The following is a 19,636-nucleotide window of genomic DNA, read 5'->3' on the forward strand; positions in this document are numbered from 1 at the left end:
TCTCTGCAGAATATGGAGTTGATGTTTTGGAGATTTGGAGCCACTTTGCTGTGGAAATGTAACAGAGAGGAGGCAGGTAACACGTATATAGATATGTTTCTCCTCAAACATAGCACCTATAAGTCCAGTTGTCTACTGTAATTAGAAGACTGGGTTGAGGTGTATTTACACTTTGACAGTGTTCATGCAAGAATAATAATTGTGCGGCTGCAATATCTTGTCACCATCCTCCTAAACTCATTCTTAACATATAATTTCCAAGAATTTACATTCTTTGTGTAAGTGTGTAATAATGAAACCAAGTTTTTTTTTTTCCAAGTAACTCTCAGGCTTTCTATTCTCACTCTTTTCTTACTTCCCTTTTCTGATTAAAAATACTTTTTACAGATGTAAACATAACAGTGACATTCAAAGCTTGCCCAACATATCACTTCTGTGTTGTTTAACATTACAGCTCCCCCCCTCCCCACCCCCTCCCCTTCCTCTCTTACAGTAGCTCCTTGCTGCAGCTGTCCACCATGCCTGACATTCTGCCTCGGCGGGCCAAACCCCAGCGCACCACTGAAGTCCTTCCAGTTTCTGGCCTGGAATTCTCTCTCTGTCTGGGGGGAAAAGTCCCCAATAATATGACCTATATAGCCGGCTTTTCTTTTTTTGCCCCTCCTGAACTGGACCCACCTCAAAGTATGCACAGTATACCCCGATCAAATCCAGAGCAGCCGTAACAACACATTAGCAGCAGTCACACTTAACGTAGCCTGCTCTGGTCTGGACCCAGGATGTGAAACTGAGTGGCTCAGACAGATCCGTGGATCTGAACAGTCCCGGTTTGGGCTGTTGTTTTTGGCCGGAGAGCTTTCCTCCTCTAGTCCCGGGGTGGGAGGGCGGAGGGAGGCATGGTGAGCCACAGACATATGGCTGAGGGGAATCTCGTAAGGGCAAATGTCACAGGGGGTCAGTCTAACCTCCTGGCCTTTGGTTGCTTTATAATCCCATGGGGTGATGTTGCCCTGCTCAGACTAAGTAGAGAAGGAGTCAAAGGGCATACTGTATCTGTTGCAATTGTAAAGGCTGCATTAAAAAAAAAGAAACGTCTTTCTGAGTTGGGGGGGGTGCAAGCACTGAAGAGTCGTTTGAGGTGGGGAACTTTAACACTGCTGCTTTTCCTACATGGAAACCAAGTCAATATTTAAGTAATCAGAGGGCTTAACAGCGATTTGGACATCTTAGTGCTGCTAGGTGTAACCTGAATAGCTATGTCTCAGATTAACCTTGGTAGACCTGCTTTCATACCAAACTGTCTACTCACCATAACTGTAAAAAATGGCTTAAATCCTCTTTTCAAAGGCCAATAATAATTCTATTACACAAACTCAATGTTTTTATTCCAAGAAACTCCCTTAAAGTTCCTTTTCTAGCCGTATTTCTGCTTTTTGAAGCACGTTATTGCTCAACTCTAATGGGATCACAGGTGTGTGTTTATTGAGTGTTTTATGATGGGTTTGAGCCAATCAGAATAAACTGGGGCAACGTATTTTATTCTGGAAGACCAAAAATGGGAATGTCGAATATTCTGATGGTAAAGAGGTGCATTCTGGGAGAAGGGCAAGGAGCAGAAACAACTGTCCTTCAGGCAACTGCTGGCCTCGGCTATTTAGGGATGACTCCTGACAGAGAGGCTGGCATCAGCTGCTGCTCACATTGTTTGTCACAACCTTGCTTGACACAGTACAAACACACACATATGCACACACACCTGTTGACTCATATCTGCTTTCATATAGCACTGCTGGGCCTCTGCGTGCTGGGGCCCCTGCAGACAGGTGGCCTCCAGGCTACACTATGGTGGGCAGGCACAACCGCACAGCCGGACCACCACCCGCTCACCAGCTGAACCTGTTTGGCTGTTTTATTTTTAAACGTGACTTTTTTTGTGGGGAGGAAAATAATTTACCCATCAGGCCATCATGAAACATAATGTGAGAAATGTAGACTGCTAGATCTCGTTAATTTACGACCTAACGTCCCAACATAGCATTCTGTAATCTTTGGGAAAACACAGTTCCTCGGATTATTCTTCTCTTCATGAATAAATAAGATAAAAAAAATACTTAATTGATCCCCCATAGAAAGAAAGACATGTTTAATTTCAAACTGTAACAGTTATTGCAAAGTAAAGAGAGACTGTTCGGGATTTGTTTTGTTTTGTTTACTAGGATCCCCATTAGCTGCAGAATTTCCAACCTATTTGAGTAAAGTTTATGGTATTAAAAACTTTGAGAAACATTGTAAATGTTTTTCCTGGCGCGGATGCAAATCTGTTTCCCTTCCAGGATTAGCACAGACATTTGTTTGATGGCCTAGAAGATCTACAGGCTGGTTCAGCTGGATTTCTAGTCTTCACCTTTGCTTGTATTGCAAACCTTTCTAACAGTAAAAATGACCGTCCATGGCTCAATCTGATATTTAAAAATTTGTATTAAAGCTCCAGCTGTGAGGAACTCTCGGGTTTCGGCGTCCACTGTGGACAGAGCAGTATACCTCTTATCACTGTGCTGACTTTGTTCTTGTGGTGTCTAAGTAAAATTTCTTTCTTTCTTTAAAAGAAACGTGTCACTCTATGTGAATCCCTTGCTGTGAGTAATGTAAACAGAAGCTGTTTCAGAAATGTACCGTTAATCGCATTACCCTCCAGCAGGCATTTCAGGCATTATCAATATCTATAGAAATACTATAATTAATCATGATTCAATGGTAAGGGTTTGCTTTTGTATCTCGTAACGAGGCATACATTTTAATTTCCTTCCCTTTCATGACTGTACTATAAACTCCTCACGGTAGCTTAAAGTGTGGAGTGAGGCTGAAGCTCCTCCCTCTTACATGCTACGTAACCTGGTACCTGTTGCTAATGCTGGCACTGCTCCAAAAACAGGAGAACTCAGTTGTTTTTGGTCCATACAACACAAACTGAGAACTGAGAAAATTGACTATAAAGTTGTAATTTTTCCCAGTTTTCTACAAAATATGAAAGAAAGGAATGTGAATGAATGTCCATTTCCATCCTCTACAGAGTGGCAATAATGTTCATCCAGTGGCGATTCTACAGTCTGTTGGGGCCCTTGGCAAAAATTCATTGGGGGGCCCTCCAACCAGCGTTTATCAACACCAGGGTTCCAATGCTTACGCCTCTTTCTTTGGTCTTTGGTTTTCAAAACAGCAATGCATGCTATGCTTAGCAGGGCGATGAGAGTGAGTGCTGTCAGATGGGGCCCGCTTAGGTCACTGGAAAATTTGCACGTTTTGAGCCACTGCTGTGCTGTAAAGTTTGTCAGCCCTCGAGGCCCCCTTACTGGCCTGGGGCCCCAAGCAGTTGCCTACAATCGGCACCTCTGGGCTCATCAAGGTAAACAGAGGTAATAAACAGGAAGCAGTTCTTTTCTATGCTTTACAAACCAAAGCAACAATGTTAAATCCAATGGAGGGCCAGGTTAAACTTTAAGTCTTCATCCTTAAAGTTCACATGAACTAGCTGAAGAGTGCAAACGTGACTGTGGAGAGAAGATACTTCAACATTAGGTAAACAAATAGACGCTATAGCAGCAAAACGTAAGCCTTTTCTCCGATGCCAGAATAAAAGAGGACATGAACCGCAGACACATCTCAGAGAGTGTAACGTTTCATGACCTATAGCAGAAGTGTGTGTGATCTATACACAGACTCTGGGATTGGCACGTTTCAATGTCCTGCATCTGTGACAGAGTGTCTCTTATATTCTCCTTTTAACTGCTTCCTCTGATCCTCTTTTAAAGTTGTGCTCCTGTGTACTTCTGAGATCAAACTGTCTTTTGAAGTGCGAGTCCCCCTCTCTCTTCTCTCTTCTCGCTGTCTCGTCTTGAGATGAAAGAGGAGCATGGGGGTGACACAGAGCGGCCTCTACAGATGGAGGTAGCCATGGGGTCTCTCTCTCTCTCTTTCCTCACACTCCTCTTTCTTTTTTTGCTCTCTCTCTCTCTCTCTCGCTCTCTCCTTGCCAAAATCCCCAAGCAGTGATAGAAACCAGAGGAGGACAAAAGGCAGCGGAGCACTGAGCCCCTCTTGCCCATGTTGTCTCTCCGGCTAATTGAAAATGGCTTTGCTCTCTTCACTTATACTCCTGCTGCCCTCCTTCTGACTCCCCTCCCTCTCCCCTCCTACGGGACGTCCCTCCCTCCTCTCTCCATTCTCTCTCTCTCTCTCTGGACCATGCTGATCTTGGGACATCCCCAGTATTTTTTGGCCTTTGAAGGCAAATATAATCGTGTGGTAATATGAGGCGTAATCTCCTTTTCCTCTGCGCGCCTCGTCCAGCTGGTTGTGGATTTTCTGTCATTCAAAGTAGGTGCCATGAATGTGTTATTTCATCTTCCTCTCCCCCCCACCCCCATTCATGGTGATTGCAACCTGAAAAGATTTTCATGAAATGTGGAGTTGAGGAGATGTGATTTGGATGGAAACTCCGGGCCTTGGACTGGCTTACCTTATCCCAGCTCGGTGGAGTTCTGAATAAAAAGGTCCCAGGAAAAAAAAAAAACATGGTTTCACTGCCCAACAAAAGCAAATTATGGAATAGATGACCTGGTAATCTGATTCCTCCCAAGCCAGGAGAACGGGCCATGGTGTAATGAAATGGAGTTTTATTATTTACAGCAGAGCTACAGTGCAGAGGTTGTGCATGAATATCATTTACAATCATTTCCATCCCTCTGTCCAAGAGGAGCCTCCCCTCACTCCAACGATCAGACATGTCCCAGGTTGATCTTTCCACATGAAAAATAAATACAGTCCAATAAGGCAATGTTTCTATTTACAACTCTTATAAAACTGTACAGGAGAATATGATAGGCAGATACATATATCAAGTGCCTTTCAAAATAAAACACAAACACTTTAGTTAATTTAAGATAAATACGAGCTATTTTCAAACCACAGCAAAAATATGAAATATATAGTGCAGGGAGAAAGCCTCTCTTCTTTCCCCTTCCCTTTTTCACCCCTCGTTTGTGTGCGTGTGTGTGTGTGTGTGTGTGTGTGTGTGTGTGTGTGTGTGTTTGTGTGTGCATCAGTCTTTTCAGGAATGTGCATGCTATAATTATGGGAAGCCTTTCATACAGTTGCTACACAGCGGAGTTATTTTCTATTTTCTACATCCTACATGCCTGAGCGTCCTGTCTGAATGGGAACAAAGTGAGAGCATTGTCTCTCTGTTGATTTCAAACGTGCGCTCTCAACGGTAGCCCACATGCCATCAAAGACCTTTCACACAGAATTACTGCGATTGCCCCCTCCTGTTGAAGTTTATGCACATTTTCCAGTGTTTCATTTCATTAGTCATGCACGGTGAGTAATTCCCCCTTACCAGGAATTCAGCACTTAATTTGCTTCAGAGAGAGAGAGAGAAAACAATCAGACTTTTAATGGGGCAAAAATTATTTCAAATTGCACACAGAAGTGAGAGCTCCACTGAAGAGGGAAATGGGAGATCTTAAGCAGAGTCCTGCTGCTGGTGCAAAAATGTTTAAGATCAATGTGTGCATGAAATCTTGGGGCCTGCTTAGAGACCATGCCATAACTTAGGCCTATGCTCATGTAACATAGCAGCCTTGTGAAAGTAGTTTTGCTACCATTATTAGCTTCAACATAGATATAAATCAGAATCACGTTAACTAAAAACCCATTTCTCTGCCTCCTATTTCTTTCACTCCAGCCTTCCGGTGCCTAATGCAGAGCAAAATCAACAGATAATCTGCCCTTCCCTCCTCGTGTTATTCGATCACTACTAACAAACACCCGCCACAGCCTAAGTTCAGTTAGGCAGGATAGATGTGTGGCTATGGAAATAACCCTGTTGTGTACTGGGTGTGGATGGTGCCAAGATAATCAGAAGGATTCGAGGAATGCCTCTGCCATGGCTGGCCTCTCATATTTTTCTCTGTGTCTTAGGGGAGCTTGATTGCTTTGATTGCATTACGACTTCATTACTGGGTTAGTTAGCTTTGGAATAATATTTGGAGTAGAGGAATGCAGCTCAGTGACAGGCCACACATAAATTAACATTATGGTAGTGGTGTGATTATGAGGGGTTAATGTATAGTGGGATACATTTGTGGAGCGTGCTGCAGCTTGGGTTACTCTGCTGGAGGGAAAGACTGAGAGCCAACAATCGGAGTGCAGAAATAGAGCAACATTTAGACGGCTTAAAAAGTCCAAAACAAGGCCAACTATCATCAGAGTAGTCAGCCTTTTTTTTTTATTTTTTACTTCAGCAGGAATCTCACTTCTCAATGTCATCATGTCCCAGAGCTATGTTGATCTCTTCACAGGGATCAATCTCAATGACAAAATCTGGAATTGCGAAAGGAAGAGAAGGAAGTTTTTTTTTTGGAAGACTGAATCCCCTTTTTTATGTGCAAGCTAACTCCCGAGTAGGCTGCTAGCTAATTAATGTGAACTCCTTCTCCTTTAACTCTCCTTCGGTGATGATGACATCATTATACCCCTATGTAATCATGCAGTATATGCAGCACCATCAGAGCCCCTCGTCCATGCTGACTCCCATTTGTTTCTGGATGGTCACCCTGCGGAGGGACGGTCTGGTCATCATCTCCGGTTTGGGATGAAACTGCTCCATCAGGATCTGCAGCACCGAGTCCATTTTCTGGTCCATCTGATGGATCTGGATTGAACACAATGCAGAAAAGGGAAACAGGTTAGGTCAGCTGAATGCCTCAGGGGTAAACTCTCTGAGTATAAGTACAGTGTAGGGCTGCATTATGAAACAAACAAAGAATGCGTGAGTGACTTTGTGCTTTTGTGTCGTATCCATCTGCCTCTTTAATACAGTTGCCCTCACAATGACAGAGCAGCGCCGGGTATAATGACACGTTAAGTCTGCCAGTCGCCGTCTACCTGCTAAAGCCAGTCATTACAAAAGCTGCTGAGCTATATGATCCCTGAGTGGGCGGACTGACACTCACACTCACACACATACGCTGTTGTTTACATGGTCTCCCAACTGTAAACACAGGTGTGTCACCCAACAGAGACGTCTGTGACGCGGCACAGCCGGCCTAACCATAGTGTGAATACACATGAATGAGGTAAACACACAACAGACTGCCTGGTGATGTATACACTCACAACCACAAAAAAAGAAGCCGCGCGCGCACACTTCAAAGAGGTTGTCTCCATCCTCGAAGCCTTGGCCTTGCTTTTACCGCTGTACTTATTTATCTTGTTCCATCCTGATGTACTTACACTGATGGCTCCACTGACTTAAAAAAAAAAAGAAAAAAAAAAAAGGAGGGATAATGATAAAGACGGCGCTTCGTAAATCAAAGCCTAAACAGCAAAGCACATCAAAGAGACATAACATCTCACGCAGCAGGCAGAACAGACAGATTCAGACTCCCGTCTCTGCTACACAGTGATAGCGAAACAACTCGGGCTCAACTGCGGTATTTCTGCCAGGACACAGGCAGATAGTTAACATCAATGGCATTTTCATAGTCTGAAGGGCTACGGCCCCTCTTTCTCCCCTTCTTTTAGTGTGTGTTCTTGATGGCCCGGACACTTTTATGGCAGAGAGGGACATTTAGCAGCTATTATTGTTGATGAAATATGAGCCATAACAGGAGGTATAAATCTGAGAGAAAAGAAAGAAAGCACATCTCAGCACGCCAACGCTCATCATTTATTTAACAACTGAACATTGTCAAAATGTCTGACAAAGCTTAAGATGCCAGACAAATAAACTAGTTCTGCTTTTGTTGCAATAAAAAAAACTCCGTTTGCAGTTTTAAGATGAGTCCAGTTTCAATTCTTTATTCCCTCAATGCTACAAAACGTATGTTAAGAGTGGTGTGGACCAACATGGATTATATATTGTTTCATATATATAAATGCTCACTGGCTGTTTCAAAGCATTGAGGGTTTTTTAAACAGCACAATTATATAAATATTCAATATATATATCAGTATTAGTGGGCACAAGTATCTTGTTTTTGTTTTTAAATATCACATAAAGAGGGAGCGCTGTTGTACTTAATAAAGGCACTGCGGTGATTCAAAGAAGAGAAACAGAGCTGTGCTGATATTAAGTATAAGTGTGATCTTCTAAACTTAGCATATGAAAATTAAAAAAAACAATACACAACATGGTACTGTTTTTTTAATCTAGGATCTAACCACAACACAAGGAGTTGCACAACTTTACTGTTGCCAAGCGACACATGAACATTCCCCTCACATTTTATATCTAGAGGTTTCAGCAGTCTTACTACTTTGTTTTTGTAAATCATTCTTTATGTTGTCATTTATCACCACAGTGTGATAAGAGTCGGTTGTTACCAGAGTGGCCTGTGTGATTTGAGATACCAGCTTCATCAATGTGAAATAAGACTGTTTGCCTTTAAGTGAATTATCTTAAACTCAAAAAGGCCTGAGGTAGAGTGATACACTTAGTTTAAGTCCCAGTGATGTGTTTCTTTATATCAGCACTCATGGACTGCCTTTCTCCAATGGGACTTCAAAGTTGAATCTGTTGTTTTAACCAAAATTATACAATTTGACTGGGCAAGAATTGCTTCATTTCGAGCCTTTTTCTTTGATATTTCACCATCCACATAGCTCCCCATAGAGATTGTACTATGACCTAAATAGTTGTGCTAAGTAGCAGAAGCACGCGCTGGGCCCGGATAAAGCTTAGAGAATAATAGGCTATCATAAACATGTTGGGCAGTAATCTACAGACTTATCAGCATTCTCGTTGGAGCTTAAAATGGATCAGGAATTCCTCCTGCAGTGTGTCTAAAAGGAGTGACCCAAGAGACCCTCCTCCGAGGGGTAAGAAAAACATAATTAGGCCGGTGTGTTGCAAACACACAAGACTAAGTTATTGCCACTGGTTCTGTGTATGTGTTTGCATGTGTGAGTGCTTCTGGGGATGGATGTCAGTGAGAGGGGGAGAGCGTATGCAAGTAAGTGGGTATGAATGTGTCGCTGGTGGTCTTCATACTTTTGTGTTGCAAGAGAACATTAGTATGTGTTTCCAAGTCTTGAGGTGGATGAAAAATATGGTTGATTCCAAATGATGTTTTCATTTTTTACTACCTCCTGAGACATTCAATGCATGCAAGTGGATAAAGGAACAAAACTATTGAAGTGTTCAACAGTCAGGACCTGTGATAAGTAGGGATGGGTCATAAGATTTTAAATATTCAAATAGTCATTCATTTATAAAGAAATGAAAGAGTTCAAGCGAACTGAAAATATTTTGTCCTCCATTATTTCTACGTGCGCCTGGATGTAAAGCGGTCCTACCGCCTAACGGCTGCTGAAGCTCAATAGAAGGCTGTTTGCCAGGCCTGTTTAAATACCAAAAGAATAACAAAACAATAGTGTCAGGTGATGCAAAGGTTGCGTCACAGACTGTGGAGATTCTGAGAAACTAACTTTGCATCTCTAAACTTCAGTATGTAGAAATTTCTTAAAATTTGTTTTCACACTAAAATATCTTAAATGAATTAAAAATAGTCTAAACCTATGTTATATATATATATATATATATATATATATATATATATATATATATATATATATATATATATTTTGTTGAGTACTTACATTACTTACATTTTCTAAGTTTAAACTACCTCAAAGTGATGCTACATCTGTTAGCTTGTAAATGGTGATCTTTGAGGTAATGAGTCATTCATGCAGCACTGTCATTTAGTCAATTATTGGACATTGGACAAGTTATTGCAAGTGACTTTCAAAATTCCAGCAAATGTACATCCCTCGTAATGACTCAGATCTGAAGTCATTTGTAAGGTCACAGTTTGTTCTCTCTAATGCTAAAAATGTCCCATAGCCAGTGTGTGTGTCAGTCTACTTGTGACCACTGTTCCTCTTTGCTAAGACACATACTTCCTGTGTTAGACACATGTCATGATTTCAGACTTTTCCCTCACACAGATGACATAATAATGCTTACGATGGGTGATCAAGCAGTTCTTGGGAGTGTTAGGTCTTTAGCCGTGAAAAAAAAGATTACATTGACATAACATTGAAATAAGCCAATATAATTTAAAAGAATGAATATGGAATGATATCTGTAAATAGTTACCTTTGGAATGTAACTGTTATTTAAATTACGTTTTCTATATTTGCATTGACTGTTAGACTATTTTATTGAGAAGAGGCTTTTGTTATTTTGTTCTAACAGTGTGTAGTGTAAATGCAGGAGTTGGGTGTCAGCACTGCTGTGTCACATAAACGCATGTGATCCAGGGACAGCTGATGTTCCAGCTGTCCCCACCCTCCCTCTGACCACAAACAACACATGGGACAGTCACAAGCAGGGCTGACACTCCAGCAGCAGGGAGTTCCCTCTGCTCTTTGATAAGGTCTATCTGACTACAGCCAAGTCGTCTTAAAGGGACCAAGTGTCAAGAGCTTAAAGAGCTTTTAGGAGCGGTCGCTTTCGGAAGGTTAGATCAATCCAAGATGCGTGGGATGCTTTTGAATGGAAAGCAGTTTGTGCACAACGTCACCTTCTTTTCCAGTTCTCTTTCTTCTTCTCAACACACTCAATGTAAAGTAAACTAATCCTATTCCAAGGTTTTAATTGCTTAGTTTTTCTTTTCCTGTAGACGTTTAGATAAGCACTATCATCATACATAAAGAGTACAGGACGCTGTAATTTCTTTGCACTCATACGACTGCTTGGCATCACTTACTAATAACTAAATATACTGCAACTGATGATTATACAAAAAAATGAATAATACTTTTTTTTTTATATAATCAATGAACTATTGCACCGTCCAAATGTAATGACATGAAGTCATAACATTCCCAGTGCAGTGGGCGGCTGTGGGCTGAAGGTGATGTCTTCAAACTGCTCTTCTGTTACATCAAACGTTTATATCAGACGGATATGATAAGAAATAATACATAAATTGGGTGTGATATGCTGAGGGACTAGAATGTGTATTTGAAAATGAAGTCACCAAGAAAGCTTTATGAGGTGTAGTTCATTATACACAGTGTGTGTGATCTTTTGACCTATATTTCGTTGCAGTCACTGCAGCGGCCGGTTGAGACACAAAGCACAGAGACAACGGTGGGGAGACCGCAGAGCTCCTGTTCACACAGGAACACCCTTCCTGAACCACCTTCCTGCCCTCCCATGAGACTGTCTGTCTGCTATCTGCTACACAGACGCATACGAGTAGACAAACAAACGTACATACAAGCGTGTACACACGTTCTGTTTGTACTAGCCTGCCTGTCACCTAGCAAACAACAAACAAAAAAATAACAAACGAGGAGTAAAACGAGGACATTAACAGTGACCAAAGAGCTGCAGGAGAGAGTTGAGGCCTGAGGGTCACCATGGAAAACTAATAAAGAGCTGAAGCGGGTAAACAAGTGGGTGACACCAGTGGGGGAAAAAGTCATCATGAGCGGTTACAAGTCATTGCAAACAAGTGTTGTAATACATTTGTGGTGCTTAGAATAGAACACAGCTTTTTTTGTGGTTATATAATATATGTGGGCTTGAACCAAAGTGATAAAGCTGGATTTGACTTAATAATAGCAGCCAGTACGAAAAAGATTAGCAAACAACAGCACATGTTGGACATGAATGTACTTACAGACAGATTCAACTTTTTACTTTATCGGTCTATATGGGAAAAACACTTTCAATGTTGTCGAGATAACTTTTCTTATTCATCTTAAGATGCAGACGTTTCTAGATTATTGACAGAAGTTTTATACTTATAGAATAGTTACCTCATATGTCCGGCTGGATTTGGGAAATTGTGTAACAAAGGATGTACAAGCTAACAAGTATATATTGCCTAAGGTTGATATATTTTCTTTAGCCTACATTCAAACTTGAAACTATTCCGGTGCATAATAATTAGGCTACTATAGGATTTTTTTTTGCAGATGTAAAGAAATAGATGTTTTTTTCTCATTTCTAACCGACTTAAGCAGACATTTATGAAAACAATAAAGAGTTATCTAGGACACTTCCTATCCTGTGTGAATAAAAACAAGAAGTGTCTGCTGCACCATAGAAGTCACAGAGAAGTCACATCGAACACCTCACAGTCCTCACAGGCCGGCCTGTGCAGATTCAGCGATTCACACTGCCATCTGTTGGATAGTTAGAAAGACTTAAGAAAAGCTGGGCCTACTATCGCTGCATTTTCTCTTCTGTGCCTCATTCTACCAGCACATGATTACTGATGTATGGACATGACATGCAAAGGAGGAGATAGTCTCTGTGAGACCTTGACATGTAATGATTGGTGTTTAGGTGTTGTGGAGTGGTGGGAGCTTTTTTTTTTTTAGAAAGAGAGACCAAAGCCAGTAGACACACTGAATCATGCAGTCATGTGCTGATGGATTCTTCTTTGAACAGTCAAATAAACCTACAAAACACGACGGATATAAATGTAAAAAAAAAAACAAAAAAAAAAACATGGGAGCAAAGTGAAGCAGAAAGAGGTGAAGGGGCTGCTAGTAGGAAAGACTACCAGCTCCAGGAATGTCCTGGCATCTGTGCCCGAGCAGCCTGCTCCACTCAACAAAACAAGATTCCTGTCATTGAAAAGCTCTCAAATCGCACGAGACAATGGAGACAGAGCCGGGACAGAAAGCGAGATAAGGCAAGAGGGAAACAATTGTCACCGTCCTTGCATGCTGTAATGTGTGTGTTATGTGTTTTCACAACTGCTATGACCTCAAAAGGGCCCGAAAGCTTCAACCTGTACGACATCAGAGAATTTCACAGCGTCACTCCTTCTCAGCTCTGTTATGACTGTGTGTACTTACATGGCACTAGCATGACTCACCTAATGTCCACTCCACTTGGAAAGGAATTCTTTAATATCCCTCGGGGGGCCTTTTGAATTACAAACAAAGGTTTATAATGCTCTGCAGTCAAAACAGAAATCATCTCGTGTCCTTCACCTTCAAATGATGGTGCTTCCCCCCCCCCCCGCTCCCCCCCCCAAGTCAGTCAGTTAGCAGAATGAAGCTATTTTTATATCTCACCTGAAAGCATTTCAGCTCATGCTGTTACTGTCAAGGGATTACCCAAGACAAGGAAAGAAACCTTCAGATGGAGTTCTTCTCAAACTAAAGGGAAGAAAGCAGATCACTAAGACTACACCCTTAAAGTGATATTCACTGTTTCACCAATTATATTGTGTATACCACTAAAGACTAACAAACCTGTTTAATGCATTTCTGTCCTGATAAAACATTTGCAAAGCTAGTTTGTGGGAATGTTTTGGAAGGTGCATTGTTTAAATTGAAGTCTTCTTCTTATGGAACTTACGTAACCTCTACTTGTGTTAAGTCACTAGATTAGCTAGCCCATAAAATAATGTGGTGGACCCGCTGATCCTCTAGATAACTTTATCAGACTTGTTTTGTCAAAACCTTTTTACATGTGTGTAGGAAGTTTGGGGACCAGCAGAGGCCGAAAGACGAACGTATTAGAGAGGGCGATAGTCCATATGGGGAGGCTGTCATTAAACCAGCAGGGGGCGATAATGAAGGGGGGGGGGGGGGGGGGGGGGGTTAGACCTACGTAGTGAAAAGGCGTTATAGTTGTCATAGGGAGGCAGTCAGGTTGGTGGGTGTAAAACAATACATTCATGCAGAAGAACAGGGTTTGGTTCAGTAAGAAACCAATATTTAATGTTGATTGTTTTTCTTTTGCTGAGCCAAAGTCTTTTCATAACAAACTGTGACTGGCACATTAAATATTTATAGAGATAGACGTTAGATAGATAGACGTTGCACATTTTGTCATTGCTAACTTAGCTTCATTAAACATTGCAGACTAAAACATGTAATGCTGCAAATATGTTTTGCAGAAAAAAAATAAAAGGTGTCCAACGCCTGTTGACGCACAAGTTACAAAGCTGTTCTTAATAACATTGCTCCACAGCACCTAGTGGACCACCTTGTATATTTACATAGTGACAACTTCTCTGGAAAATATCACTTGATGAAGCTCTTATTTGTAATAATATGCCTAATATATTTTCTACAACAGTGAATTAAAGATGCATTAATCTGTAAGCTGCCTGCAGGTTGAAGTAACAGTTCCTTTAAATCAAGTGGTAACAGAAAGAAGCACACAGTTTATCCATGTGAATTCAAGGGTGGTATAATGTTGAAATAATTCTCACACGAGTAAAGCAGTCATGTGTAAATATCCAGCAAAACAAAGACAGTGGAGTCGTTGTTTCCTGTTATTTTCCCCCTAAACAGCACAGGGTCAGTTCAGGTGAATGTCTCTCCTCTCTATAGATCCCCTGTGCTAGCTGCTCTTTGTGCTTCACCTACACGCACACGCACACGCACACATATACACACACACACACACACACACACACACACACAAACCAGCGTTTCCCCAGTAACACAATGGTCAATGCAGAAAAAGCAACAGAGGGTGTACGCATTGGCCTCACTGGTGGGCCAATAACAAGCTAGCATTACACAGAGGTCATCATTATCATCACTGTGACAGTGCTGCATGAATGAAGAATGGAGATCAGGGGTGAGGGTTGGGGGAGGGAGGGAGGGAGGGAGGGAGGGAGAGGCCGGAAAGCGAGAGTAAAGGAGGAGGGAAATTAAAAATGTCAGAAGAAAAGGAAAATAAATTTGAAAGCAGGAAAAAAAAATGGACACTAGTGGCTTTTGTCTCCATGAAAGAGGGTTAACACACACACACACACACACACACACACACACACACACACACACACACACACACACACACACACACATACACACACACACACACACACACACACACACACGCCCACCACACCAAACTAGGAATGTCAGCATGCAACTGATTTGTTGATGTTGTCATAAGATAAGCCGAGGTGTACAAAAACATTATATTGAGTGATAGCAGTGAATGGGCTATAACTAAAGAGCTGCATCTTTCTTTTTTTTTCTCAACCCAAGCAGCATTTTCATCTGCAGAGAAGAGACTTCTTATTGCTTGCTATAACACACCTCCTCTACGATTCTTTGGAAAATTGTTTGTAAAATGGTTGTCACATCAGTTGTTTGCACTTTACCTCAGATTATGAGACTTACATTTAGAGAATGTTAGAGATTCACTGATGGTGTATTAGGGCCGATACTGATAACAATGTTCAAATGAACAATGGAGCTGATCATTTTCAAGTCGATGTTTTTATTCATCACTTTTTATGACAAACTGATCTCTCCTCACAACTGCAAGACTCACACACTTCCAACATTTTCTAACATGTTTAACCATGAATGAAAATCAGTTTGTCCAACAGGTGATTTCTTTGCCGAATAAAAAAAAAACATCTTCTCTGAATCAGCAGTTAGCAATACGTTGATGCATCACAACAGAAACACAGCAGATAATGACATTGGTGCATGTCATATTATTTTACTGAAGGTCAGATGTTCACCCTATAGAATGTCACGGCACGTGTCTTAGCTTCTAACTTTTAAATATTGAAAACATGGCAACTCTTCTGGAAAAAAAACATTACAAATTGAAAAGTTTTCAAATACATTCAAAGTGAAGTTTAGGCAATGCAACTTGCACAATCAGGCTTAATCCATTGAGATTTGTTTATCTCTTTTTTCACTGAGTCATGAAATCACTATTTAGCTGCTGGGTTCAGTCACTGCTCTGTGTATATTTTACAAATTAAGAGCTTGTATCAGTAATTTAATTTGAAAGAGTTAATGACTTGGTTTCCTGAGTATGCACTTTCCTTTACACTATTCAAAATGTGCCAGACTTTATGCAAGTCATGGAGCTTTGGTGTCAAATGATCATGATCAACAGAGTAACACATATCCCATAATGCATTCTGAGAGACTGTGTCAGAGACCTAAAGCTAGGGAAAACTACAAACAGAAATAAACGGTCATGTATATCCAAGAACACTTAGCAAACACATTGATCCCCTCCTTTTCTGTGTGCTCTTTTTCTCAAAGCAAATAGCAAACCTTTCGAAAAGACCAAATAAACATATACTGTGTATACATTTGAAGAGGGAATAACAACAAAGGTGAGTTTATGTGCGACTTTCAAATGTCCCACATTGCCAAGCGGTTCCAAAAAGCTCTGAAGAGGATGTGGATGGAGGAAAGAAGGAGGAAAGAAGAAGAGAACAGTCAGACAAACTTCAAACGGCTCCAACGGTCGCTATTAGCCGTTTATTTTTGCTGCCTTGTGAGTGTGTTGACTCATCAGTTGATCTCTTTCATATTTCAGGGGTGGGTGGAGAAGGCTGCATTCAGTTTCTAAGCCTGAACTGGGATTATGAAACACAATAGTGTCTCATTATTGATGTGCTTGTGTCAATGTATGTTTAAATTGACTTTCATGAAAGAGTTCTGTAAAGATGTTTCTGGTTAAGCATTTTTTTTATATTTGCTTTTGTCGAGGGGTACCTCGTCTAAGGTAAGCCACCTCTCTCCAGCCGGACTCTATGCTTCTCTGTTTATCTACTCACTACCTCCTTTAGGTAGGCGTAGATAAGAAAGGAAGCATGGAAATCTACAAAGTCAATTTTTAAATAATTTCGGACATCATGCTTCTTGATTTTAAAGGTGAATTCTTTCCATTTTACACTCCTTGGTGTTGTTTAAGCACAACAGTGCGATGTTGTTATTATTGTTGTTATGATTAGAAATTATTAGCTGTGACATTGTGTGTGCATGTGGGCTACTTTGTATTTTTGTGTTCAGTCTTCCTGTTGTGGCTGAGATGTATTAGTCCATGACTTCAAGAATTTTCCATAACTAAACATGAGCTATCAGTGACCTTAAAGGACAAATGTGCTACTTTTTGATCCAGTAGATGTCGCCCTTGAGCACCAGCATGAAACCGAAACAGACAAACTGCTCTTTGGCGGCGACACCTCCGCTATTCTGAAGCTTCTGCTTTCCTCCAACATCACACCTCCAACCCCTCTCCACTTGGGTTTGCACAAAGGAGTTATGAATTAGAATGCACCATTATTAAGCACCATTTAGGGCAAGCGGCGAACAAAATTGTCCTTTGCTCGAACTGCAATTCCCTGTGGTCCGCATTGTTGTGTTAGCGGGCTAATGTTAGCACACTTTGGTTAACTCATAGCTTCACATTGCACATAAATTGACACGGAACAACACTAATGTGAAATCCAGATAAGCAGTGAGTAGGCTGTGTTTGTCTTCTTTTCTCTAGTCCTTGATACGCAAGGCCGTCCTGTCCATGTAAACATGATGTAAACACAGCTCTGACAACAACACAGCTGGTGGACTCACACTTCTCACTCATTGTCGTATACAGTCATGATTGAGAGAGATATTTACATATACTTGATTTCTGCTAGATTTATGTGTAAAATATCACAAACCCTTCCTTTAAAATGTTTGTTCTCTTTAAATTTAAAAAGGCTTAAAAGTCTGGCTTCTGTTCACATTGAAAAGGGCAGCTGAAGAACACAAGTTAATGCATTGGAAGTGTGAAAATGTCTGTCTGGTATAAACATGACACACATTAGAAATACTTCCACACAGGACAAGAAAAAAAAGTTCATTTTCTTGTATTTTTGCACCGCAGTGCGTGATATTTAAGAAATATCTGTATTTAGTGAAAGCGAATCCACAAACCAGCATCCAAAACGGTGTATATTTAGAAGAGCTTCATGCAAGGTGAACCGGGGTCATGCTATGCAACTTGAGTGAGACCGAGAAGGAAGCAGAGCGAGAATGACAGACTGCGTGAATGAATCCTAAACCAACATGTCAGCTGGACTCAAATCCACCAACTCAACGACGACCAGCCGACCGACCCGCTCCACCAGCAGCACTCTGTGCCAGCTGGAAAACAGAGCAAACCCGGCTCAGATTCACCACGGGTCGGGCCGCTGCCAAGGAGAATGGATTCACTTTAACGCTGGCAGATACAATATGTTCTTTGTATTTGTAAAAGCAGGAGAAAGAGACGGACAGGAGAAGAGAGGGAGTAAGAGGAAGAAGAAATAAAGGATAAGGGGTGTGGATGGAGGGTTTCTGGACTGAGAGAAGAAGAAGAAGGAGGGAGTGAAAGAGGGAAATGTTGGTTATGTTTTAAAGAACAGGAAACCGGCTGAAAGCACCTGACGCACATGATAAGTATCAAGGGCCGCGCCACGTGCCGCTAAACTGCAGCCAAAGCTCTTTTCTGCAGGGGTGGTGGTGATGAGGGGGGTGTGTACCGGCTAATCTCTCTTCTGAGTGGGCGCACACTCAAAGCTGCTTTTGTTTCTGAGGGCTACTTTCACGAGGACATACAATCCCCCCCGTGTCCAGTCTTCCCCTCCTTCTCTCTTTTTTTTTCTTTTTATCTCTCTGTTGTTCCGAGCACACTCCTTCCCTCTGAAACACTGTGGGTGTTTTATTTGATTTACTGATCATTGTGTTTGGACATGACTGTGGGGGCTATAGGACAGAGAAAGTATGTGTGCAGTGTGCATGTAGTAGTGTACATCTGTGTGCTTGTGTGGGAAAAACTTCTGGTCTTTAATGTTGTACAAAGGTAAAAAAAAAAAAAAGTTAGAGATTGAAACAGCCAGAGAGAGAGAGAGTTGGGCAAAGGAGAGACTTTGATGTCTTGTTGAAGGAGTATTCGTGTTTTTCACACTGAAAGATAAGAAGGTCAGGAAAATGTTATCGCGAAACTGAGTGAAATGCAGCATGAACAAGCAAAAGAGATGAAGAACGAGGAGGCTAAAAAGAGATAAAGCTGCTGGAGGAATACTGCTGCAGGACAGGTAATGATTCACTTCTGTTCAATGAGTGCCAATGAAAAAAAAAAAGTATCATAACATGTTTGGAAAAATAGTCACTTGTTATAAGCCAAATCCTTACAAAATCACTTTTACGGATTAGAATTGAATAGAAATATTTCATTTGACAGACAGTAGTAAGTTTAAGGTGTAGCTTTTGCTTCATTGCAGTTTGTAAAAAAAAACATTCAAACTGGGGCCCTCCTCCTGGAGGCCAACACTCACTGCAGGATGTTACACTGCAAGCTACCGCCGCTAGCACAATATAATCAATCAATTAATCAATCAATTTTTATTTGTATAGCGTCAACTCATTACAAGTGTTATCTCGAGACACTTTACAAAAAGCAGGTAAAATACCTTACTCATTGTTATGTTACAAAAAGCAGGTAAAATACCTTACTTATTGCTATATTACAAAGCCTATCCATCATGAGCACTTTAGCAAAGCAGCAAAGCTAACTGCTGGTGTTTGGTATCTGCCTGTCCAACACCACGTCTGCCGGGAAAAGCCAACACAAGGTTCGCCCTTAAAAAGAGATATACTCGCTTGGCGTTTCATCCCACTATGATTATATTTTGGACAAAGCAGTACGTCTTATACTGTATATTTGTTGATTTACACTTCATACAATTATACATACAAAGTGTTTTCGCAGCATGCTGTTAAATGCCTCTTCTGACACTGATCCGTTGGCAGTGGTTACAGTCGTTAACAATGACTCTGAGAAATAACCAATCCTGTT

The 19,636-nt window shown here is 41.2% G+C and overlaps 1 protein-coding gene across 2 annotated transcripts in view; it reads right to left on the reverse strand.

Moving 5' to 3' along the window:
- Positions 1-4,658: 4,658 nt before the first annotated feature.
- The window catches only part of kcnq1.2 (potassium voltage-gated channel, KQT-like subfamily, member 1.2), a 178,629-nt gene continuing 163,651 nt past the window's right edge, over positions 4,659-19,636 (reverse strand). For both annotated transcript variants that reach the window (XM_065957003.1, XM_065957004.1), the window contains one exon: positions 4,659-6,712. In XM_065957003.1, coding sequence (XP_065813075.1) covers positions 6,566-6,712 — 147 coding nt within the window. In that variant the 3' untranslated portion in view covers positions 4,659-6,565. The remainder of the gene's footprint in view (positions 6,713-19,636) is intronic.

Source organism: Labrus bergylta, chromosome 7 (assembly GCF_963930695.1).
Source record: "Labrus bergylta chromosome 7, fLabBer1.1, whole genome shotgun sequence".
In the NCBI taxonomy this organism is placed as follows: domain Eukaryota; kingdom Metazoa; phylum Chordata; class Actinopteri; order Labriformes; family Labridae; genus Labrus; species Labrus bergylta.